At 40.9% G+C, this 25758-nt stretch overlaps 1 protein-coding gene across 1 annotated transcript in view; it reads left to right on the top strand.

Moving 5' to 3' along the window:
* Positions 1 to 19004: 19004 nt before the first annotated feature.
* The window catches only part of TP53BP1 (tumor protein p53 binding protein 1), a 94039-nt gene continuing 87285 nt past the window's right edge, over positions 19005 to 25758 (top strand). The window contains exons 1-4 of the mRNA XM_081112578.1: positions 19005 to 19135; positions 19707 to 19891; positions 20105 to 20195; positions 20440 to 20524. Coding sequence (XP_080968704.1) covers positions 19129 to 19135; positions 19707 to 19891; positions 20105 to 20195; positions 20440 to 20524 — 368 coding nt within the window. The 5' untranslated portion in view covers positions 19005 to 19128. The remainder of the gene's footprint in view (positions 19136 to 19706; positions 19892 to 20104; positions 20196 to 20439; positions 20525 to 25758) is intronic.

Genomic DNA, 25758 nt, shown 5'->3' on the forward strand with positions numbered 1-25758 from the left:
TCCTGAGTTCAATTCCAGTCAAGGGTGCATGCCCAGGTTGCGGGCTTGATCCCCAGTGTGAGGCATACAGGAGGCAGCCAATTGATTCTTTCTCATCATTGATGTTTCTATCTCTCTCTCCCTCTCCCTTCCTCTCTGAAATCAATAAAAATAATTTTTTTTAAAAGAAAATATTTTCAAGTGTCAAATGGCACAAAGCACGAACAAAGTGCTCTAGAAAACTATGGAGTGTTAGCATCTATGCTTCAAAATTTTACAACTGAAGACAGAAAACACTGATGCACACGTGTATAAAGAAATACATATGTATGAATTACAACGTATATGAAAACTTATTGTGTGTTTAGGAATAGTGTGCTGTGGCAGGAACCTTGACGTCCTTCAAGGGCCCACCCGAGGGGACTCTTCGGAACATGTGATACGCATTACTGTGAGGCACATGCAGTAGTATGTAGTATAGAGTCCACTGTAGTGTTTGATTGTAACTGTTGACTCCTGGACTGCTCAGTTACGATTTCGGCGGGGAATTCTCCTATTCTAGTTTTTTCCATACTCTTGCCATGCAGCATTGGCAGATACAGTGGTTACAACCAATGCTTTTCAAACTATTTGTGATAAGGAATCCTTGAATTGTGGAAGGCGTCTCTAAGGATCCGCCACTAAAAGAAGAGGACATGCACAGGAAGGCAATGTGATAGGCTGGTTCCTTGGGCGTGCAATGGAGTGAGCACAAGGCAGAAGGTAGTATAAGCCTCACATGAAAGGTAATGGTAGCCTTGGCTAAGTTTAAGCTAGTTAGGTGATTCTCAGCCCCCGGACCTTCATCAGGTCATAATATACAGTGATAAATCACCCAGCAGGTGAATTAGGCACAGCTTAACAAAGTAGGAGGGGGAATAACAAGTGGATGTGGAGAAAAGAGAACCCTGGTACACTGTTGGTGGGAATGTAAGTTGGTGTAGCCACTATAGGAAATGGTATGGAGGTCCTCAAAAAATTAAAAAGTAGAACTACTGAATGATCCAGTTATTCCACTTTTGGATATTTACCCAAAGAAAATGAAAACACTAATTTGAAAAGATATATGCATTGTTGTGTTCATTGCAGCATTATTTACAATAGCTAAGATGTGGGAACAACCTAAGAGTCCATCCATAGATGAATGGATAAAGAAGATGTGCTATATCCTATGTACAATGGAATATTACTCAGCAATAAAAAATGAAAACCTTACCATTTGTGACAACATGAATGGAACTAGAAGGTATTATGCTAAGTAAAACAAGTCAGACAGAGAAAAATATGATTTCATTTATATGTGAAATCTAAAGAACAAATGAGGCCAAAACCGGTTTGGCTCAGTGGATAGAGCGTCGGCCTGCGGACTGAAAGGTCCCGGGTTCGATTCCGGTCAAGGACATGTACCTGGGTTGCGGGCACATCCCCAGTGGGAGGTGTGCAGGAGGCAGCTGATCGATGTTTCTCTCCCATCGATGTTTCTAACTCTCTCTCTCTCCCTTCCTCTCTGTAAAAAATCAATAAAATATATTTAAAAAAAATAAATAAAAATAAAAAACAAATGAGTAAAAAAAACTCATAGATTCAGAGAATAGATTGGTGATTATCAGAAGGGTAGGGGGTCCGGGAGGCGAAATGGATGAAGAGAGTCAATTGTATATTGATGAATGGTAACTAGATGTATTGTGGTGATCATTTTGTGTTTACAAAGATGGAATTGCTATTTTGTACACGTGAAACTAATATAATGTTATATATCAAAGTATGAGGGGCATCTCTAAATTTTTCTGGAAATAATTTCACATTTAAATTAAGTTATTGAAGTTGTCCTCATGAGAAAAATCAGAACTTTACTGAAATTAATTACACTCATCTTGGAATTATGTGTTGGCGGGAGAGGAGGGCAACATAATTCTTTCAATGCGGAGGGTCTTGATAGGACTTAGGCCAGCTCTGATAACTCATAAAGATATTGTCTCCTCCCTTCTAGACCCATGAATGTCATTAGTTTTTGGGGGGATCTGAGTATATATATATATATATATATATATAATTTTTTACAGAGAGGAAGGGAGAGGGATAGAGAGTTAGAAACATCGATGAGAGAGAAACATTGATCAGCTGCCTCCTCCACACCCCCTACTGGGGATGTGCCCGCAATCAAGGTACATGCCCTTGACCGAAATCAAACCTGGGACCCTTCAGTCCACAGGCCGATACTCTATCCACTGAGCCAAACTGGTTAGGGCAATCTGAGTTCCTTTGGTAGAATTCCAGCCTGCTCTGCTGGATTGCATGGTCTTATCAAATAAAATATCCAGAAGAGCTGTATGCAGCTCAGATTCCCACCCTGTACTCAGTTCTGCCTATAAAGCATTCTTTATACAGAAAGAGGAGTGTTAGATTACAGGATTGCTGTGTCAGAGGCTATCCTTGGCTTTTGGGCAAAATACTATGATCATAATGTATACCAGCAGCCATAAGGTCACCTCTTAGCAGGAACAGCTGGTTTTTATCTGCAAAGGCACTGAGTAAAATAACTTCTAAAAAGGCAGTGAGTAAAATAATCTCTAAAAAGGTTGAGATGGGGGAGAAGTCTGCATTTATTACTATGTCTGGCACACAGAGGAGGAATCTTTATTGGATAATTTTCTTAATTATTATTTGTTCACATTAAGTAATGGGAAGAACAAAGGCACTGGATTTACTACCCCCCCCCCCCCGCCCCCCAGCATCGCAAAGGACAATAAAGAAATTTCCCTTGCTCTGGCTGGCTCAGTTGATTGGAGTGTTGTCCTGATGTGCCAAGGTTGAGAGTCAATCTCAGGTTAGGACACATACAAGGGTCAACCAATGAATGCATAAATAAGTGGACCAACAAATTGGTGTTTCTCTCTCCTTCCTTCCCTCTCTTTCTCCCTCTCTTTTCCTCCCTCCCTCTCCCAATAAAGAAAGAGAAAAAAAAATTTCCCTTTTATCCTACCTCCCTCCTCACATTCTTCTTTCTAAGAAAGTGATTACTAAAAGTGAAAAAGAAACATTTATGGATACCATTTTCCCTTACCCATTCAATTTCTCTGTTAGATGGAAGTTAGTGTTTGGCTGTGGCCTCTGATTCCATCTTTTCCTTTATTCTGAACATAGCTGCCTCTTAGTGCAGGGATCACTAAAGCTTATAGTGAAGATCATGGTGATAAAGAGAATCTAAATCTAAGTGTATACCTTAGTTTTGAGGCCATGTCGGTGTGTGAATTAAATTTTGCATTTTTTCAAGGTATTCATAGAATAGAGTTATTTTTCCTTCAAGGAATGTTTGGGTTGAAGAAACATCACTTTATGAATGTTCCCTTTACAATATCACTAAATCACAAATACTTTTTCTCTTCCTTCTCATCAGTTCTTTCTTGAAGATTCTTCAGAACCTTTATAACATAACCTCTTGCAAATACCTTAATTCCTTTTTTTTTTTTGTTTTGTTAATCCTCACCAGAGGATATTTTTCCATTGATTTTTAGATAGTGGAAGGGAGAGACAGACAGAGAAACATTGACGTGAGAGAGATGTATACATTGGTTGCCTCCCACATGAGCCTGGACCAGGGCCAGGGATCAAACCTGCAACCATGGTACAGGCCCTTGTCCAGAATCAAACCTGGAACCCTTCAGTCCACAGGCTGACACTCTAACCGGCTAGGGCCTTTAACTCTTTTTTTTTTAAGTGTTTTTATTGATTTCAGAGAGAGGAAGGAAGGAGAGATAGAAACATAAATAATAAGAATCACCCATAGATTGCCTCCTGCACATCCCCTACTGGGATGAGTGCACAACCCAGGCAGATGCTCTGACCAGAAATCAAATGGTGACCTCCTGACTCATGGGTTGAGCTCAACCACTGAGCCATACCGGCTGGGCTTTATTAACTGTTTTATTCATTCAATCTGAGCCAATTGCCTTTCCCTCATTCTTGTATTTCCTGTCCTTTTTTTTTTCTTTGAATGATATATTCCCCTTAATTCTCATCTAGGAATTTATTTACCTTTACCTTTATGACTTTATTTATGGAATGAGGTTCCATCTCATTCCACAACGGATTTAAGGAGTATGAACTAACTCAAACACAGTTGCTACTCTGAAACTGACTTCCCCGCTTGCCAGCTGTGTGAACTTGGGAAAGTTGCTTATCCTTTCTATGTTTTAGTTTCCTCATCTGTAAAATTATAATAATAGCACTTCATAGGATTATTTTGAGAATTAAGGGGATAATATCTTAAATATGCTTAGAACAATGCCTAGAATTCATTTATTTAATCATTCATTCAATATTTCTGTAGCACTTACTGTGTGTCAGCAAACGGAACAAACAAGATAATAAATAATAAATAAATTATGTAACATGTCAAAAAGTTGTTATAGAGACCGGAGAAAAACCAAGCAATGCTTAGAGAAATGGAGTTACACAGCTTTATTATGCTGGCGGACTCAGAGGAATATGCCTCTCAAAGTCTGAGCAAAGCAATCTGGTGGAAGCTTTCCTTTATATCTTTTTGGCTTCTTTGTACCCCAAATATGGATGGGACTTCCGGACCTTTCAGGGGCTTTGCAAAAAGCCCCATGTGTGCAGATGGGGGTCATGAGACCATACCTAAGGGCCTGGTCTGGCGCCAGCACTGACAGCCCTCTCCAGGGGTTGTGTATTGTTTTACGATTTATGGCCTCTGTAACATGTGAGCAAACAGGCAACAAATCTTGCTAGTCCAGACTGCAGGAAAGGGGGCAATAGGTTATATTTTCCCATCTGGGTTACATTGTTTTGCTTGAGGAAAGTTCCCTTAGAGGGAACCAGGTGTTATAGAAAGAATTAGCAGTTAGCCTTCTCAAAGCAATTAGTGCTTAGTAGCAGAAAAAAAAGGATAAGGGTGTTTGAGATTGCTGGTGGAAGGTGTGATGATGGGGGAGAATGGTGAAGGGACACGAAAGGTTGCAATTTTAAATGAGCTGGTCAGGGGCTTATTGAGAAAATGAGACTTGAGCTGATTTCAGCTGACTTGAAGGAAGTAAGAGAGTTAGCCATTTGGATATCTGAGAGGAGTTTTATAGGCAGAGAGGATAGCCAGTACAAAGCCCTGAAGGTAGTGTTATGCTTTGTACATTCAAGGAATAGTTGGAACCCATTGTGCCTGGAGCAAAGGAGTGAGACAAAAAGGAATAGGAGATGAGATCAGAGAAATAATAGGGCTCAGATCACTTTGGACCTTGTGGGCATCATTATGACTTTGGTTTTTACTCTGAGTAAAATGGGAAACATATGCAGGCTTTTGAACAGAGAGTGATATGATTTGGCTTAGACTTTACAGGATCACTTTGGCTGCAATGTTGAGGATAGACTGTAGAGGTTGTAAGGATTAAAGTGGGAAGCCAGTCAGGGAATTTGCAGTAACCTGGATGAGCAATAATGTCACTCGGACCAGAGTGATGTCAGTGGAGATGATGAGAATCAGTGGGATTCTAGGCATACTGTATTTTACAGGGAGAGCCAACCTGGTTTCCTGCTTCATCAAATGAAGAATGAGAGAGAGTAAATAATGACTCCAATGATAAACCAAAAAACTTAAAAAGAAAAGAAGTTACCTCTAGGAAGAAAGAAAAAGCAAATTGTAAGGTAGCCAGAGATGGAATGTGGACTTTTTGGAACATATCTTATTTGGTAAATTTGACTTTGGAATCATATACATGTTTTACATAAGTATAAAACAATTAAATCAAAATGACCAATCTGACAAATAATTTAATTCAGCATATATATTTTTAAAATATCCTACAAACCAATAAAATAAGAGAACACAATTATAATGTAGATGATTTGAATAGATTTTAATAAGAGAAGATATACAAATGGCCAATAAGTACATGAAAAAGTGCTCAACATCATTAGTCCTAGGGAAAGTCAAATTAAAACCACAGCATAGTAACTTATTAGCCACAAAATGTTAAAAATTTAAAAAACCAATAATATCAAATGTTAGCATGGATGTGGAACAAATAGAACTTTCGTATATTGTTAATAGTAGAGTAAAAGTAATAACCACTTTAGAAAAGTATTTGTAAGTTTCTTATAAAATTCAACAAATATCAACCCTATGAACTAGAAATTTTATTCTTAGGCATTTACCCAAAGGAAATGAAAACATATGTCCACAGAAAGACTTGTGATGGCTGGTAATAGCAACTTTATTCATAATAGCCAAAAACTGGAAAAGACCCAATGTCCATTAATAGGAGAATGAGTAAACAAATTGTGGTACCTTCATGCAATAGAATACAACTTAGTGATAAAAAGAAACTACAGACAGAACCTAGACACAGAACCTACACAGAACCTAGAGACAGAAGAACTTCGCTGGAGAGAACATGGCAAAAGATCCTGGACAGAAACTGGCCACAGAACCTAGAGACAGAACCTAGCGAGAGAACATGGCTGAAGAACCTAGAGACAGAACCTGGCTACAGAACCTGGATAGAACATGGCAAGAGAACCTGGTGACTGAACCTGGCTGGAGAAACTGGACAGAACCTGGCTGGAGAACCTAGCAAGGGAACATGGCTACAGAACCTGGCTGGAGAACCTGGAGAACCTGGCTGGAGAACCTAGCAAGAGAACATGGACACAGAACCTGGCTGGAGATCCTAACCAGAACTTCGCTGGAGATCTTGAACAGAACTTGGCTGGAGATCCAGACCAGAACTTGGCTGGAGATCCTGGCTAGAGATCCTGGCTAGGCTGCTGATCAACTGAACGCTGTCTCTGTGTCATTCCTTCTTCGCCGACTCCGTCTACACCTTTGGGAACCCCTGGACCTGCTGGGGTTGGACCCCAGCACAAAACAAGAAAAGTTCTACTGGAACGGTATCCACAAATTACCTGAAAGATGGGGAAATGTGTAGCTAGCGATGGACATTACTTTGAGTAAAGCACTTGTGATGTTTCTCTTGAAAAAAGAAAAAAAAAGAAAGAAAGAAACTATAGCCCTGCCAGCATGGCTCGGTGGTTGAGTGTGGACCTATGACCCAGTAGGTCTCGGTCAAGGCATGTGCTCAGGTTTCGGGCTCAATCCCCAGTGTGGAGTGTGCAGGAGTCAGCCGATTAATGGTTCTCTCTTATCATTGATATTTATCTCCTTCCCCTTAATCTCTGAAATAAAATACACACACACACACACACACACACACACATATATATATATTTGAAAAAGAAACTATAAATATACACACATAGAATAAAAATAAAAACATTATGCCAAATAAAACAAAACACACACACACAAAAAAATCTGTTATTTGGTCTCCTGAGAAGTAGATACCAAGACATGATTAGATGTGTACGATATTTATTAATTGAGTATATTGGTTACCTATTGCTTTGAAACAAATTACTCCAAAACTTAGCAGTTTAAAATAACAAATATTTGTTAAGACTTTCTAAAGATTTGAAATCCAGGAGCAAATTACTTGAGTGGTTTTGTCTTATGGTTTCTCACGTGTTTGCAGTCAAGATGTTGGTTGGGGTTACAATAATGTGAAGGCTTAACTGAGGCTGGATGATCTGCCTCCAACATGACTCACTCACAAGCTATTGGCAGGAAGCCTCAGCTCCTCACCAGGCAGGCCTCTCCATAAGTCTACTTGAGTGCCCTCAAGACAACAGCTGGCTTCTACCAGAGCAAACGAACCAAGAACAATGCTTTTTTATGACATATAGTGTTGGAAAGTGAGACACTATCACTTCTGTCTTCTGTTTATTAGAAGCAAGTCACTAAGTCTGGTTCACTCTCTGGAGAAGGGAAAGTCTCTCCCTTTTGAAGGGAGTGTCAATGTTGTGGATATATTTTAAAACACTACAGGGAGGATCAGGGGAAGGCAGAGAGAGCCTTCAGACAAAGATACAGGTTGAATATCTGGGGCAGGAGAGAGGGAAGGAACAAGAATGGGAAAGGAAGAGTCTTGTCCTACAGCAGTAATGGCGAACCTTTTGAGTTCTGCGTGTCAGCATTTTGAAAAACCCTAACTTAACTCTGGTGCCATGTCACATATAGATTTTTTTTTGATATTTGCAACCATAGTAAAACAAAGACTTATATTTTTGATATTTATTTTAAATATTTAAATGCCATTTAACAAAGAAATATCAATGAAAAACAAATGAGTTCGCGTGTCATAGGTTCGCCATCACTGTTGCAGCATGGTTCCAAGAATGGTTTGGCCAGGCTGATGAAGATTCTTCTAATCAAAGACACCTGTTGAAGGACCCTTGCATGCCACAGACTGGGTCTGCCTTTGCAACCCTGCTGTGCTCTGGCACTGGCTGAGATTAGCCTGTGGGAAGAGTGGTTTGGGTATAAATGTGGGGGCAGATTCACAGTGGCAGCAGGTGGGGTCATCAGTCAATTATGCTTTCTGCAAGCAGATTTCAGCAGTGCATTTTCATGGTCACCACAAGTACATACTGCATGAATAAATTTACATGAAATTCTAGAATGGGTAAAACTTACCTACAGTGATGGAAAACAACTATTAGTAAGTGGTTGCTGAGGGCTAGGGGGAGGGGATGGGAATTGATTTCAAAGGAGCACAGGGGACTTTCAGGATGGTAGTGATGAAAATATTCTCTACTGGGTTGAGAATATACACATATATACACACATATATACAATTGTTGAACTCATCAAACTCTACACTTAAAACGGGCACATTTTATTGTACATAAATGATATATAAAGTTTACTAAAACACATAGATATCACTTCACACTAACAATACCAAATGTTAGGGTGTGCAGCACCTGAAACTCTCATATGTTGTTAGAGGGAGTATAGAATTATACAATCATTTTGGAAAACTGGCAATTTCTTATAAAGTTAAGCAAATACCTATGACCCAACAGTTCCACTCCTGGATATTGACCCAAGAGAAATGAAAATGTATGTTCACAAAAATACTTATTCGTGAATGTTTATAGCAGCTTTTTAAAATATAATGGTTTAACCTAGTGTAATAGCTCAGTTGGTTAGAGCATCATCTCTATATGCCATAAGGTTGTGATATGCCAAGGTTGTGGGTTCAATCCCCCGTCAGGGCGCATACAAAAATCAATCAATGAATGCATAAATAAATGGAACAACAAAATCAGTTTCTCTCTTCCCCTTCCTCTCTCTATAAAGTCAGCAATAATAAAAAATTAATCAAAACAACCCAAATATCCACCAATAGGAGAATCTATAAATAAATTGTGCAATATGTATTCAATAGAATACTACTGAGCAATAAAAAAAGAATGAACTGATGCATACAACAACATGGATAAATCTCAAAAATGTTATGTTGAGCAAAAGAAGGTGTACACAAGCCCTAACTGGTTTTGCTCAGTGATTAGAGCAAGAGGTTACCTGTTGGATTCCTGGTCAAGGGAACTACTGTGGTTGCAAGTCCCCCAGTCCCCATAGGGGCATGTGCCAAAACTTTTACATAAGTATAAAACAGAATTAAATAAAAATTTTGGCCCCAAAGCAACCAATTGATGTGTCTCTCTCACATCAATGGATGTTTCTCTCCCCTCTCCCTTTCACTCTCTAAAAAAAAAAAAAAGCAATGGAAAAAATATCCTTGGGTGAGGATTAAAAAAAAGGTGGACACAAAAGACTACATATTTTATGATACTATTTATAATTGTTAAACAGGCAAAACTAAGCTATGGTTCTGGAAATTATAATATGGGTTCCATGAAAAACTCTCTGGAGTGATAACATATTTTATATCTTGATTGATATATAGGTTTCACAAATGTGTACATTTGTCAAAATACGCCAAAACTGGTTTGGCTCAGTGGATAGAACGTCGGCCTGCGGACTGAAAGGTCCCGGGTTCGATTCCGGTCAAGGGCATGTGCCTGGGTTGCGGGCACATCCCCAGTAGGAGATGTGCTGGAGGCAGCTGATCGATGTTTCTCTCTCATCGATGTTTCTAACTCTCTATCTCTCTCCCTTCCTCTCTGTAAAAAATCAATAAAATATATTTTTTTAAAAATGCATCAAATTATACAACTAAAAGCTATGCATTTAAATGTAACCTCAATTTAAAAATTAAAATAAAGAGGTAGTCACTATAAAAAACCACCCCAAATCGAAAGAAATTAAATGATAGAATTATTTCCAATGACTTTAAAATACAGTAATTTAACTGCACATTAAAAAAATTTATTATACAGAGGGAAGGTGGGGATGGGGTGTTGAGTGGGAAGAGATCAATCAAAGAACTTGTATGCATATATGCATAACCCGTGGACAGACAATAGTGTGGCGAAGGCCTGGAATAGGGGGTTAGGGGTAGGCCAAAAGGGGTCAATGGGGGAAGAAAGGGGACATATGTAATACTTTCAACAATAAAGATTTTTAAAAAATGTATTATAGTAAAATACACATAAAATGACAATTTTAAGTGTACAATTCAGTGGCATTAAATACATTAATAATGTGCAGCCATCACCAGCATCCATCTCCATACTTCTTTTTATCTTGTAAAACTGAAAGTCTATACCAGTGATGGCGAACCTTTTGAGCTCGGCGTGTCAGCATTTTGAAAAACCCTAACTTAACTCTGGTGCCGTATCACATATAGAAATTTTTTGATATTTGAAACCATAGTAAAACAAAGACTTTTATTTTTAATATTTATTTTATATATTTAAATGCCATTTAACAAAGAAAAATCAACCAAAAAAATGAGTTCGCGTGTCATAGGTTCGCCATCACTAGTCTATACGTATTAAACAATAACTCCTGATTTGCCCCCTACCTCCAGCCCCTGTAACCACCATTCTACTTATTTTCTGTCCCTATGGTTTAACCACTCTAGGTCATATAAGTGGAATCATATAGCATTTATCTTTTTGTGACTGGCTTATTTCACTTAACATAATATCCTCAAGATTTATCAATGTTGTAGCATATATCCTAACTGCACATTTTTAATGGGATATACCCTAAGGAAAAAAAAAATCAACTGCAAAGAAAATGTCAAACTATTCTCATTAGTCATCATCTCATTAATAATAACATTGGTAATAACATTTTACACACATAATAGAATAAAGCAAATAAATAATTTATGTCAGTGTTATCAGAAACCAAGATGTTGATAAGAAAGATATAAAATGAAAAAAGTTGGGTAAAACTTCTGAAATCCCAAAATTTAATTGAAAAAAGCCCAACAGTGATCAATCCAGTAGCAATAAGCATTCCACCATTCCAACTATCCAAATTTTTTTTTTTTTTATTGCTTAAAGTATTACAAAGGGTATTACATATGTGTCCATTTTATCACCCCGCCCTAGACAGTCCCCTAGCCTCCCCTATCCCCCAGTGTCTTATGTCCATTGGTTATGCTTATATGCATGCATACAAGTCCTTTAGTTGATCTCTTACCCCCCTACCTCCTGCCCCCCAACCCTCCCCTGCCTTCCTGCTGCAGTTTGACAATCTGTTTGAGGCTGCTCTGCCTCTGTATCTATTATTGTTCAAAAGTTTATAATGGTCTCTATTATCCATGAATGAGTGAGATCATGTGGTATTTTTCCTTCATTGACTGGCTTATTTCACTTAGCATAATGCTCTCCAGTTCCATCCATGCTGTTGCAAATGGTAAGAGTTCCTTCCTTTTTAGAGCAGCATAGTATTCCATCGTGTAGATGTACCACAGTTTTCTAATCCATTCATCTACTGATGGGCACTTAGGCTGTTTCCAGATCTTAGCTATGGTGAATTGTGCTGCTATGAACATAGGGGTGCATATATCCTTTCTGATTGGTGTTTCTGGTTTCTTGGGATATATTCCTAGAAGTGGGATCACAGGGTCAAATGGGAGTTCCATTTTCAGTTTTTTAAGGAAACTCCATACTGTCTTCCATAGTGGCTGCACCAGTCTGCATTCCCACCAGCAGTGCACAAGTGATCCTTTTTCTCCACATCCTCTCCAGCACTTGTCGTTTGTTGATTTGTTGATGATAGCCAGTCTGACAGGTGTGAGATGATACCTCATTGTTGTTTTGATTTGCATCTCTCGGATGATTAGTGACTTTGAGCATGTTTTCATATGTCTCTTGGCTTTCTGAATGTCCTCTTTTGAAAGGTGTCTATTTAGGTCCTTTGCCCACTTTTTGATTGGATTGTTTATCTTCCTTTTGTTGAGTTGTATGAGTTCCCTATAAATTTTGGAGATTAGGCCCTTATCAGATATGACATTGGCAAATATGTTTTCCCACACAGTGGGTTTTCTTGTTGTTTTGTTGATGGTTTCTTTTGCTGTGCCCAACTATCCAAATTGTGATCTCTAGATTCCGTTTACTACTAAAATGAACCATGGAGCCAGAACGGTGCCTTGAACATAAGTGAATTGAAATTAATAAATGAACTCAAGTTTGTGAAGAAATGTTGTGTCTCAAGTTGGCTGGCTGGGGAATTAAGCTACCTGGATGGGGCAGTTGCCTCGGTGTCTTTCTGCTACCATGCCTCCAGGATCTTATCTATACTTGGAGGTGGCAAAGTCTGGGGGCTCTGAAAAAGTCTGGAAAGTGGGTTAGAATGAATAAGGATGAGAAACAAATTGTGATACTACATGCAGTGGAATAATATTCAGTCTTAAAAAGGAAGGAAATTCAGACACATGCTATTAAAATTATGACATGGATGAACCTTGAGGACGTTATGCTAAGTAAAATAAGCCAGACACAAAAGGACAAATATTGTATGATTCTATTTATATGAATTATCTAAACTAGTCAAATTCATAGAGACAGAAAGTAGAATGGTGGTTACCAGGGACTGGAGGGAGAAGGGAATGAGGAGTCATTATATAATGGAAGCAGAGTTTTAATTTGGGAAGTTGAAAAGTTTGGATATGGGTGATAGTGATGGTTGCAAAACAATGTGAATATATTTAATACCAGTGAACTGGACACTTAAAAACTGTTAAAATGGTATATTTCTTGTTATGTGTACTTTACCACACACACACACACACAAATGAATGTGCCAAAATGTTAACATGTGGATCTAGGTAGAAGGGTCCAAACAAGATTATTATACAATATTTTTATAACTTTTTTGTTGCTCTGAAATTTTGTTCAAAATAAAAAGTTTACCTAAAATTAACAGGACAAGTTCTGTAGATATAAGATACAAACCAGTTGGGATGGCTTTCATTGCAGGGGTTACAAATACAGTAGGAGGTTAATATAGTATCACTAGAGGACCGGTGCACGAAATTCATGCACTCGGTGGGGGAAGGGGGTCCTTCAGCCCGGCCTGCGCCCTCTTGCAGTCCGCGATTGATCGCCCTGCAGAGGGAGGCCCCGCTCACCACCGCTGGCCAGGTAGCCTGGGCCTCCCTCTTTGGGACAATCACAGAGCCCCCTGGCCGGTGGCCTGTGCCTCCCTTTGTGGGGTGATCGTGGGGTGATGGCAGGGCCCCCATACCAATTACATGGCATCTGCCTTGGCGGTGGCAGCCAGTGCTGGGTTGCCACGGCACCCAAAACCCAGGAGGGATCAAGAGGTCAGCAGTTTAGCCCGCTTGCCAGTCCCCGCCCACCCGAGCCTGCTGTGTGCGCAGCCTGGTGCTTGGTCGTCTGTTTGGTCATTTTGGACATTACAGACCCCGGCTCTTTATATATTAGGATTAGCAAACGACTACCTTAAGTAATTTTCTTTCACATTTTTAATTTTATCATTACTTCTTTGTTGACTTATTTTTTTTTAATTTTATGTTATTGTTTAAAGTATTACAAATAGTAGTACATATGTCTCCTTTTTTTCCTCATTGACCTCCCCCTGGCCTCCCTACTCCCCCCCACCCCCCCACACATGCCCTCACACCCCACCCCCAGTGTCTTGTGTCTGTTCGTTATGCTTATATGCATGTGAATTAACTTCTTAAGGATGTGGTGTTGACAGCTTTACAGTTTCTCCTCTATTTTCTTTCTTTTTTTTAAAAAAAAATATTTTATTGATTTTTTACGGAGAGGAAGGGAGAGAGACAGAGAGCCAGAAACATCGATGAGAGAGAAACATCGATCAGCCGCCTCCTGCATATCTCCCACTGGGGATGTGCCCGCAACCCAGGCACATGCCCTTGACCGGAATCGAACCCAGGACCCCCCAATCCACAGGCCGACGCTCTATCCACTGAGCCAAATCGGTTTCGGCTCTCCTCTATTTTCTTAATATTATTTTAATTATTTTGGATTCTTAGAACATTAGGGACACCCATATTCAGTATTCAAATAAAAACAATTCTAAAACAAAAAAAAATGTTATCAACTACTTTGCCATTTCTTTGTCTCTCCTCCTCCTCAATTATAAATATGTAGAACTATGGTGAGCCAGCACGGCCATGGCATACTCAGCCCCAGGGCGCCTTATGTGCCCTGCCAACTCAGCCGGGTTCGAGTGACCCTGAGGCGGGTGGGGGGGTGGTGAAAGATTGAGAAAAGACAGACAAGAGAAGAAAGCTGGGTCTGGGTGGGACGCTGCTTCTCTGATGGAGAGACAGTGACAGTGCCCACAAGCTGTGTCTTTATTTTATAGACAGATTCCACGAGGCAAAGTAAGGGCATGGTCAAGATGTTTACAACATTCTCGTGGGTTTCGATACTACTCAATTACATGCACCTGAACTCTATCAAGCTCACATCACTCAGGCACATGTTTGGACCATAGGTTCAAGCTTACAACTATAGCTGTTAACTATAATTATGCTGGGAGGGCTCTGCCCTTCAAGCTGGGACTTGCACGTGGACATGAGAGGACTGTGCCCTCATTAGTCCGAGGCTTGAACCTGTCCAAACACTGTAGCTGCTCTCCACGTAGTAGAACCTCTTCAGTTAGACAGATGGAGTTCAAATTCTTTCTTGCCAGCGCTGAGACATTGTGTAAATTATCTCATCTCTCTAAACCAGTGATTTTCAACCTTTTTCATATCATGGCACACATAAACTAATTACTAAAATTCTGTGCCACACCAAAAAAATATATTTTTTTGCCAGTCTGACACATAACAAAATAGGTATAATTTTGATTCATTCACACTGGACGGCTATTGTTGTGTTGGCTGTTGTCATTTTTTAAAAAATATTTTTTTTTTTATTCATTTCAGAGAGGGATGGAGAGGGAGAGATAGAAACATCAATGATGAGAGAGAATCATTGACAGGTTGCCTCCTGCACGCCCCCTACTGGGAGTCGAGCCTACAACCCAGGCATGTGCCCTTGACCAGAATTGAACCCGAGACCTTTCAGTCTGCCAGCTGATGCTCTATCCACTGAACCAAACTGGCTAGGGCTATTGTCATCTTTTTTATTTGACAATCTAAGGGAAAAGATATCAGTGCCCTAACTAAATAGTCAGGTATTGCATGTTTTAAAAATTCTTGCAGCACCGCCGGCTTGGCTCAGTGGTTGTCGACCTATGAACTAGGAGGTCACAGTTCGATTCCTTGGTCAGGGCACATATTTGGGTTGCGGGCTCAATCCCCAGTGGGACCGTGTAGGAGGCAGCCAATCAATGGTTCTCTCTCATCATTCATTGATGTGTCTATTTCTCTCTCTCCCTCCATCTCTGAAATCAATAAAAAAAAAATACTTTAAAAAAATTTTCGCAGCACACCAGTTGAAAATCGCTGCTCTAAACCTTAGTGTCCTCATCTGTCCTCATCTGTAACCTTCAAAGAGTTATGAGGCTTTTTGGTGAGATAATGAATGTAAAACAGAACACAATACCTGCCACATTTTAAAATTTAATACATGTTATTAATTAATTATAGCATTGGCGTATGACTGTGCAATAGAAGTTCATAATTACCTATTAAATATAAGTCAGTATGTAATACTTTAATATTGCAGCTTACAAGGGATATATAATAACTTATCATTAAATTTACTACTTGTCAGATCCTCAGTAAAGTTCTCTGCCACTAAGCTGCCAAACTATGAGTTTCCAGAGGAAAACCATGAAGCAAATTTAAGTGTTGGTGAATAGTTTCTGAGGTAGAATTAAGCAGTTTGAGGTTCTTTTGCTTAGAGAAGTCTGTGAGAAGACCTCAGAAAAAGACTAAGTATATAGCATTTATGTTTATTTTTTCATTGGTTGAAACATATTATGGAATTAGTGGACAAGATGAGATGATCCCAGCCTTATGGGAATTTATCCAGGTTTTAAAATTACCAGTTAAAGATACGGTAAAAAAAAAATGGCTTTAAGCTCTAGAATAAAGGTTTTAAGTTAGACAATTAGAAGAAAAATTTCTGATAATGAGGTTTGGTAAACTTTAAAATGAGTTAACACAGGGTCTGGAGGAATTCTCTTGTCTGGGAGGGCTTTAGAGGTAGATTAGATTTCTCAATCTGAAGTGTTTTAGATAAAGATGCACCTACAGAAAGGTAGATGTGCTGATGGTCCTTTTCAGTCTAAGAGTCAATAAAGGACTTTAGCTCACCCAATTGCAATCAGTTACAGCCCCAGTGGCTAACCATCCGCCTGCATTTTCTGACATTTACTGGTAATTTAACAATTAATTTAATTGTCATACTGTCTAACAAGCAATTCACAGTTTTTCTTCACAGCTTTTAAGGCTCTTGTTTTATTTATTTATTATTCGTTTTTAAAATAAAGATCTTTCAACTTTTAAAATTTTTTTTAGAAAAGGGAGAGACAGATGGAGACATCAATGATGAGAGAGAATCATTGATCACTGCCTCCTGCACGCCCCACACTGGGGATTGAGCCCACAACCCAGGCACGTGCCCCCAACAGTGACCTTCTGGTTCATAGGTCGAAGCTCAACCACTGAGCCCTACCAGCTGGGCAAGGCTCTTGTTTTATTTAGTAATGGGAATGGCTCAGGCTCATTTATGTAGTTATCTATTTATTTTCAGTTATGTTTATTGAGGTTTAGTTTATCCTTTTTAGTGTATAGTTTATGTGTCTTGACAAACACAGTTGTTTGTCAAATAATCAGGAAGGCCTATTTATTTATGTCTTGCTTGGAGAGGGGAAATGCAATAGCAGGACAAAGGAGAACAAAAGTACAGTGACTTTTGGGGGATTTTTATGGGATTCAAGGTCAAGGTTTGCCCCACACAGAAGCCAATTGTTTGTGTCCACTCAAACTGAGTAGATGAATTAATTTGTCTACCTAGGGAAGTTACTTAATAGTAACTTGACCTGGTCCTTTTAGGATTTTATTTATTTGGTCACCTGTCTTCTGCAGCATGAGGAGTGGAGGAAGAGAGGTGTCCATTATAAACTTCAAGGTGAAGAAGTGGCATGAATCTGTGTTTCATTCCATTTTTGCTCCACTAATAAAACATTCTGGGGACAATAATTGTATTCTAGTTATAGAAATAATAAATTCTAGATTTTTTAGGAAATTTTTATTTCAGAGTCTGTCTTTTGAAATAAGTTACACATGCTCTGATGACATCCTTTGATTTTTAGTTTGAAAAAGATGATCACTGTAATTTGTAAGAGCAGGGTGAAGATTGGTTGGTAGGAAGCTGCACTTTAGCTTAACCTACATTGAATGCTGAAATGGGGTTTTATAGGATGGGAGAATCATGTTGGGCTGTGTCTAAGTCAGTGGTTCTCAACCTTGGCTGCACATTAGAATCACCTGGGAATCTTTTTAAAATCCTGATTTCTGGGCCTCATCCTCCGGAAATGCTGCTTCTTTGTTACTAATATTGTGGCCCCACCGCATAACAAAGAAACAGAATTTCCGGAGGATGAGGCCCAGAATCAGGATTTTAAAAAGATTCCCAGGTGATTCTAATGTGCAGCCAAGGTTGAGAACCGCTGGTCTAAGTCATTCTGAGCTTGGAGTAGAGAGAGAAAGCTATCTCCTAGTGAATGCCTACTATGTATATGCTTGGCACGGTGCTGGCTGCTTTCCTTTTTGACAGCTACTCTCGTGTAGAAATCCATCTTAGATCCAACCACGTAAAAAACAACAACCCCAAAACAACAAAAAACATATTCCTCATGGGGCCTAGTTCATTAATACAAGTCACAGCTGCTACACCTTCTATAAGATCCTGGCACCATCATTAGGATAATAGACTCTCAGGTCTTGGAGGGATCTTTGAGGTCATGTTGTTAAAGGGGCAGCAGCTGTTCTCTTCACCACGGAGTCTGAGAATCACTGTTCAATTCTCTCAACGGGAGACTTGTCTGGGGCTATAGTCTCCTAGGCTACAATCCCATACACGGTAGGGTAATAATGATAAGCAAATGTGAAGCTTGAACTAAGTTCCAGACAGGAAATAGCAATGGAAAAAATATGGTTTACTGGGGTCCTCAGACAATGTAAATGCGGGGGGGGGGGGGGGGGGGGAGGGGTGGGGAGGGGAGTGTGGAGGCGGGGCGGGCGAAGGGAGAACTGGCAGAGATGTAATGTGAGGGCCTTGCATTCAGGTAGGGCCCACAGAAGTGATCCTGATTGACACAGGTAAACCCCAAAGAGTCTTCTCTCTCCAGGTTCATCAGCTCAGGAATCCCAGTCATCCTGGATCCTTTTCTTTGCCCTTTTATGAAACAGTCGGGAAACCCTCTTCTTTCCACGGGAGAGGGCCAGAGAAGGGGTCTTCAGTGCATGGAGGATAAAAACAGATCTTTTTTATTTCTCAGTAGTGGTATAAACAATTGTCCTGGAGCCTAGGGAATCTATTTCACGCCCTCTCAAGGTCCCTTCGGTTCAAGGATACTGTCATTCTAGGGCTCTACCAGGGGGAGGGCCTGCACGGTCCATGCTGCCATGGAAACACGCCGCCGTGTTCCTTTTTCTTACGTGGGGCGGGGCACTGTGCCTCATCCACCAATCATCCGCAGGATTTTTTGAGTGGCAGGCAGCAACAGCGAATGGGCAAGCCGATACTGACTGACGCGCGGGAAAAGGAGGAGTTCGAGGCCGGTGGCGGCGGTGGCGACAGCGACAATCTGGGGATAGAGCTGGAGGGACCTGGGGGGCGTGCAGAGATCTCTGACTCGGGCGCGAGGGGCCTCCCGCCGAGATGCCTGGTACTATTTGGGAAAGAGTCGGGGTGCAGGCAGCTCTGGAGCCTTGGCTCTGGGGTCTGAAGGAATGGCTGACCGGAGGGGGCGGGGTGGCAAGCATGGCGGCGGTGACTGGGAAAGGGTTGGAGGGCCCTGCGGAGGGGGTGGGGAAGCAGGAGCCGGGAAGGCTGAGTGGTCGTGAGGAAGCGTGAAGGGCTGTGGGGGTTCTGGCGAACAGAGATGGCAAAGCCACCTTTTGGGGGTGGTAGAGGCTCCAGAGGGACGCAGGGGGAGTTTTGGGGGATGGAAAAAGGGGCGGGAAGAGACGAGGTTAGGAAGGAGGGGAAAGGGTGTCTACGGGAAGGTGATGGAGAAGGCGGGGGAGAGGATAGGCAGGCCGATGGTAAGTAAGGAGGCATCGGATCTTGGGGAGTAGGATGGGAAAGTGCTGGCACGATCATCGCGTTTTAATGGAACGAGCTCGAGGGTGGTCCCCTTTCCCAACTCCTGTCTTCCCGCCCCATTATTGAAGCTCACACCGCGCGCCGAAGGCTGGTAGGTGACATAGAACTGATCTTTTGTTACTCCATTCCAGGGGAGCAGATGGACCCTCCTGGAAGTCAGTTGGATTCAGATTTCTCTCAGCAAGACACTCCTTGCCTGATAATTGAAGACTCTCAGCCTGAAAGCCAGGTTCTAGAAGATGATTCTGGTTCTCACTTCAGTGTGCTATCTCGACACCTTCCTCATTTACAGGCACACAAAGAGAACCCTGCGTTGGTGAGTGACACCTTGTTTGGAGATGATTGAGCAGGTCCCCCCCTCCCTCCCCCCTCCACCATGATCTAGACCAACCAGAAAATGTAAGTACTCAGGTCACTGTCTTTTGGAGACAATTAGTTGGAAAAATGAAATCACCATATTCACAAAAAGTATGTCTCATTTTAAATTATTTCGTCTGTAGAGGGGATATTATGTTTGTGTGTTTCCTAGGATGTGGTGCCCAAGCCTGACCAATCAGCTGGAGAGCAAGGAGACAGTAAAAGTGGGCTCAATGACCACCTGAAGGAAGACATAGCTGCAGGTGAGGTGCTTCAAACTGTCCGTCCCATTTTGCAAGGGTGCACTTGTTAGAGCTGGTGGACTTAGACGGGGTTGTGGCGAATGTATGTAAGGAAATCCAGCACACTATCTGGTGCATAGTAGGCACGCAGAAGCTTGGCTTTCTGTAATGGAGCTGATCAGGTTTGTATTGTCTGCATTCCTGACTTTGTATTAAAGTTTAGGGGTAAATGCCTTTTGTGCTAATATCCTCTTGTGTTTTTCAGACCCTATGGATTCTTCTCATGTGGATACATGTGGTTCCGTCAGTCAGGTCATTGAACAGTTACCTCAGCCAAACAGGACAAGCAGGTATACTAGTGTTTGAAGAAATTTATTTACATTTATTAATGGAGCAGTTCTTTTGTCTGTACCTTTGACTCATCCCAAAGGTAAAGGGATTAATCTTATTTTTGTGAATTAGGGAGTGGGATTTGAGGATTATGTTAGTACTGTTAGCTGGAATCTCTTTTGTGAAGGTAATAACATTTTTACACCTACATTATTCATTTTGTGATCTGTCTTGTACATGTGAAACAAAATAAGTATTCCTTATTCTTAGCATAGATGCAACTTATTAATTGAAAAAAAATCAAACAATATATTTAAGTATATTGTCAAAACTGTTAGGCATGCTTTTCACCAACCAAAGTAACTCACCAGTTTTAGACCCAGAGTGTGTAATTCATATTCTTTTCAAACAGCATTCAGTTTTTACTTTGTCTTTCCATCGCCCATTTATTGAGTTTATTTTCTATTCAAGGTACTAGATTGGATGCTTGTATTGTGTTTTGAGGGCTCTTTATATATTCTAGATACTAGTCCTTTGTAGGATATACAATATGCAAATATATTCTTCCACTCTGCAGCTTGTCTTTTCATCCTCTTCAGAGGGTGTTCCACAGAGCAGGTTTTTAATTTTGATGAGATCTGTTAAGTATTTTTAACAGAATAATAGGAATGCATAGTTAATTTTAAAAAGAGTTTATAATGAAAAGCAAGGAGTTCGTTCTCATCCGTGGTCTCCTTTCGCAGAGACAATCTTATTTAAGTGTTTGTGTTTTTACTTCTTTGGGAGGTCACCTTCCTAGCCCTTCATACTATTTAAGACGAAGTGACGCTATCACACTGCCGTTTCTTACTTTATCAGATTGAGGTCATTGAGTTCCATAAGTGGAGATGAGGATTTCTTCCCAACAACGCTTTCCCAATTTTTGTAATAATTATTTTAGTTCTTTTATTAACTACTTTTGTACTTCAAAACAATATACTTAAAACTTTGTTTTCTTCTTCCATCAGCTTAGACAGTGGAGAAAAGTTTAAGATTAGTATTATTTGTCTATAATTAAGCTTCTTCTGATTTTTTTTTTAAATCCTCACCTGAGAATATGTATTTTTTATTGACTTTTTAGAGAGAGGAGGGGAAAGGCAGGAATAGAAAGAGAAAGAAATAAACATCTACCTGAGAGAGAAACATTGATTGGTTGTATCCCATACGCACCCTGACTAGGGATTGAATCCGCAACCAGGTATGTCCCCTGACTGGGAATCAAACCTGTACCCGTTTTGGTGCATGGGACGACGCTCCAACCAACTGAGTCATCCAGCCAGGGCATTCTGATTTTTAAAAATATTTGTAGTAATATTTTATTTTGGAATAATTTTATATTTAAAATTTTTTAAAAATAAAGCCTCTTCTGATTTAACGAATCATTCTACAAATATTTATTGAGTCAAGCGCTATTGAATATTGGGGATACAAAGTGATCAGAAGAGATAAAAATTCTAGACCTTAATGTAGCTTACATTCTTGTATGGGATGTAGCAATACATGATGAATAAGTAAACGATACATAGTACATATGTTAGACATTCGTAGGGCTGAAGAGAAAAATAAAACAGATGGCAATAGGAAATACAGGAGTTGCAAGTTTAGATAGAGTGACGTGGGGAGTGCTTCACTGTTGTGGCATTTGATTAAAAATCACAAGTGATGCCGGCAGGTGTGGTTCAGTTGTTGAGCGTGGACCGATGAAGTAGGAGGTCACAGTTCTAGTCCCAGTCAGGGCACATGTCCAGGTTTTGGGCTGGATCCCCAGTGGAGGGCGAACAGGAAACAGCTGATGAATGATTCTCTCTCATCATTGATGTTTCTATTTTTCTCCCTTTCTGAAAATCAATAAAAATATATTTTTAAAAAATCTTAAGTGATTAAGTGATCTCTGTTGTTTTCTGGGATAAGTGCAAAGGCCCTGAGGTGTGAGCGTGCTTGGCATTTTTGAGAAATGGCGAGGTTAGTGTGGCTGTAGGTGGAGTGATTGAGAGGAGTGGGAGAAGAAGCCAGAGGAGTAAAGAGGGGACCAGAATCTGTAAATCATGGGCACTGTGAGTAATTTGGCCGTTACTCTTAGTGAGGTAGAAAGGCATTTAAAAGTTTTGAGCAGAGGAATGACATGATCTGATTTAGATTTTTAACATGATCACTCTGATTACTGGATCAAGAATAGTCTGAAGGTACATAGTTTTTATTTGTTGATTGTACCTCAGAAAAACTGGAAAAATGAAAATAATTAAAAATAAAAGAAGCTATTTAAATAAAATTAATAAAAAGAATAGACTGAAGGGGGAGCAGAGGCAGGAAGACCAACTAGGAGGCAATTGAAATAATTCAGACAGAATATGACAGTGGCTAGACCAGAGTGGAAGTGGGTGGAGAGTAGTGAGAGTCTAGGTTTTTGATAATAGGATTCAAAGCCAGATTGAACATGAGAGTAAAGAAGGAAGTAACAATGTTTTCACGTTTTTGGTTTGAGAATTAGAAGAATGGATTTACTGGTAATTGAGATGGACTACAGGAGGAGGTCAGTTATAGACAAGTTAAAGTTGAACTGCCTTTTCAATTGCCATTTGGAAGCGTTTGGTGATGTACAAGTCTGGAGCTCAGGGGGAAGGTCTAAGCTGGAGATTTAAATTGCAGAGTCATAGCGTATGGGTTATGTTAAAAGCCATGAGTCTGGATAAGAGTACTGAGGCGGTGAGTGTGGGTGCAGTAGAGGTCCAAGGACTCACTGAGCCTACCAGCATTCAGAGGTCAGGGACAGGAAGAAAAACACTGAAAGAGACGGAATGAAGACCCGAGATGTGTGGTTTGTGCTGTCTTTCATGGCTCTTCCACTTTTTGTTATAGTTGCTCTTGGACTTTCTTTTCCTCTATTTCCCAAGGTCATGCATCTGTCTGGTCCTCCCAGCTATGCAGGTAATGTTCTGTACTTGCCTCTTGAACAACATGGGTTTGAACTGTGTGTATGTCCACTTATGTTCAGATTTTTTTCATAAACACACAGTCAGCCTTCCTATCCTTGGGTTTTGCATGCATGGATTCAACCAATTGCAGATGGGAAACAGTATTTAAAAATTTTTTAAAAATTGATTTCAGAGAGAGATAGAAACACCATTGATGAAAGAGAATCATTGATTGGCTGCCTCCTGTATGCCCCCTACTGGGGATCAGGTCTGCAACCCAACTGTGACCTCCTGGTTCATAGGTCAATGCTCAATCACTGAGATACCATGGCTGGGCAGAAAACAATATTTTTTATCCATGGTTGGGGATCCATGGATATGAAGGGCCAACTGTATGCATTGTTCTACACTATCTATCTATATAAAACCCTAAGTAACCGGACAACCTGACGACCAGCTGGTAGCTATGATGTGCACTGACCACCAGGGGGCAGACACTCAATGCAGGAGCTGCCCCCTGATGGTCAGTGCGCTCCCACAGGGGGAGTGCTGCTTAGCTGACCCTCGGGCGCCAGAAGTGTAGCTGCGGTACTCCCCCCGTGTGCCACCCCCCCACCCCCCCACCCCCCCCCCTCCCCGTGAGGTAGCCGGTAAGGCCGGGCTACAGCAGCGTGGAGGTCCACTGATCCCCATAGGCCAGGCCGATGGACCCCACTGGTGCACGAATCTGTGCACCGGGCCTCTAGTTTTATATAAGGGACTTGACCATTCTTGGATTTAGTTATCCACAGGGGTCCTGGGACTAGTTCACCCAGATACCAACGGATCACTAAAGTTTTGGGAGAGTCAGAAGTTATATGTGTATTTCAACTGCACGGGGGGCAGCGCCTATACCCACCATGTTGTTCAAGGGTCAACTGTATTTTATTTTTGTGAAAATATTAGTTCTTTTTCTCTTTCTTGAATCCCCAAATTTATAAATTTATGTTTTCACCTCTTTTTTGTTTTTGTTTTGTTTTCACCTCTTTTATGCTTAAGTTATGCTCAATAGTTGTATGAGATATTAAACGTGTAGAAAGTTACAAGGAAGCAAAAAACATCATTTATAAGCCACCCAGAGGCTAATTGCTGTAAACATTTCAGCTTATTTTCTCTCTTTATTTGTGGACTTGATTTGCATAATTGACATGTGGAAAGTAAAAGGTTGTGTGTTTGCTGTCCTTTTTTTGCTTAACAACATGAGCATTTTTTCCTATGACGATTAAAACGCTTAATAGCATTTACCCCAAGTTTTTTATTTTAAAAGTTTAAACCCCCAGAAAAGATGAAAGGATAGTACACATTTGTTCTCTGTGTGTATGTTTGCATGTGCTGGATCATTTGAAACTAAGTTGCAGACATAATTCCCCTTAAATATTGTAGCATTTATCATCTAAGAATAATACATTATTCTATATCAGTGGTTCTCAATCTTCTGGCCCTTTAAATACAGTTCCTCATGTTGTGACCCAACCATAAAATTATTTCCGTTGCTACTTCATAACTGTAATGTTGCTACTGTTATGAATCGTAATGTAAATATCTGATATGCAGGATGGTCTTAGGTGACCCCTGTGAAAGGGTCGTTCGACTGCCAAAGGGGTTGCGGCCCACAGGTTGAGAACCGCTGTTCTATATGATCATAATACCATCACCACACCAAAGAAAATATTAATCTATAATAATAAAAGCGTAATATGCAAATTGACCGAATGACTGAACAGCAGAACGACCATCTGGACGACCTTCTGGACGACCACGCTATGACATGCACTGGTGCCAGGCCAGCAAAGGCAGGTGCAATGTGATTGTGGGGGCGGGTGGCACAGCCATCACTCCATGATTGCCCACAGAGGGAGGCCCAGGACACCCTCTGCAGCGATGACGATGGATGATGGATCGATTGCAGAGCCCTGGCTGGGTGGGCTGTCTATCGCCCCACAGAGGGAGACCCAGGCGACCGGCCAGCCAGCGACACTGGGGGTGTGTGGGGCCAATCCATTTGCCTGTCGCCTGCAGAGGGAGGCAACCTGTGTTGGGGGAGGAGGGGCAGCGCTGCACAGATGGCCAGCAGTAGCAGAGGTGGGGGCGGGGCCAGCTGCCGGCAGCCGAGGGAAAGAAAGCCCCGATTGGCCCTGATTGCCAGCCTGGCCTAGGGACCCTACCTGTGAGGTCCTGGATTGTGAGAGGGCAGATTGCAAGAGGGAGCACGCCAGGCTGAGGGAAACCGCCCCCACTCCTCCCGGCCTCTAGGTCCTTAATAT

The sequence above is a fragment of the Myotis nattereri genome (assembly GCF_964212035.1).
Source record: "Myotis nattereri genome assembly, chromosome: 1".
Classification (NCBI taxonomy): Eukaryota; Metazoa; Chordata; class Mammalia; order Chiroptera; family Vespertilionidae; genus Myotis; species Myotis nattereri.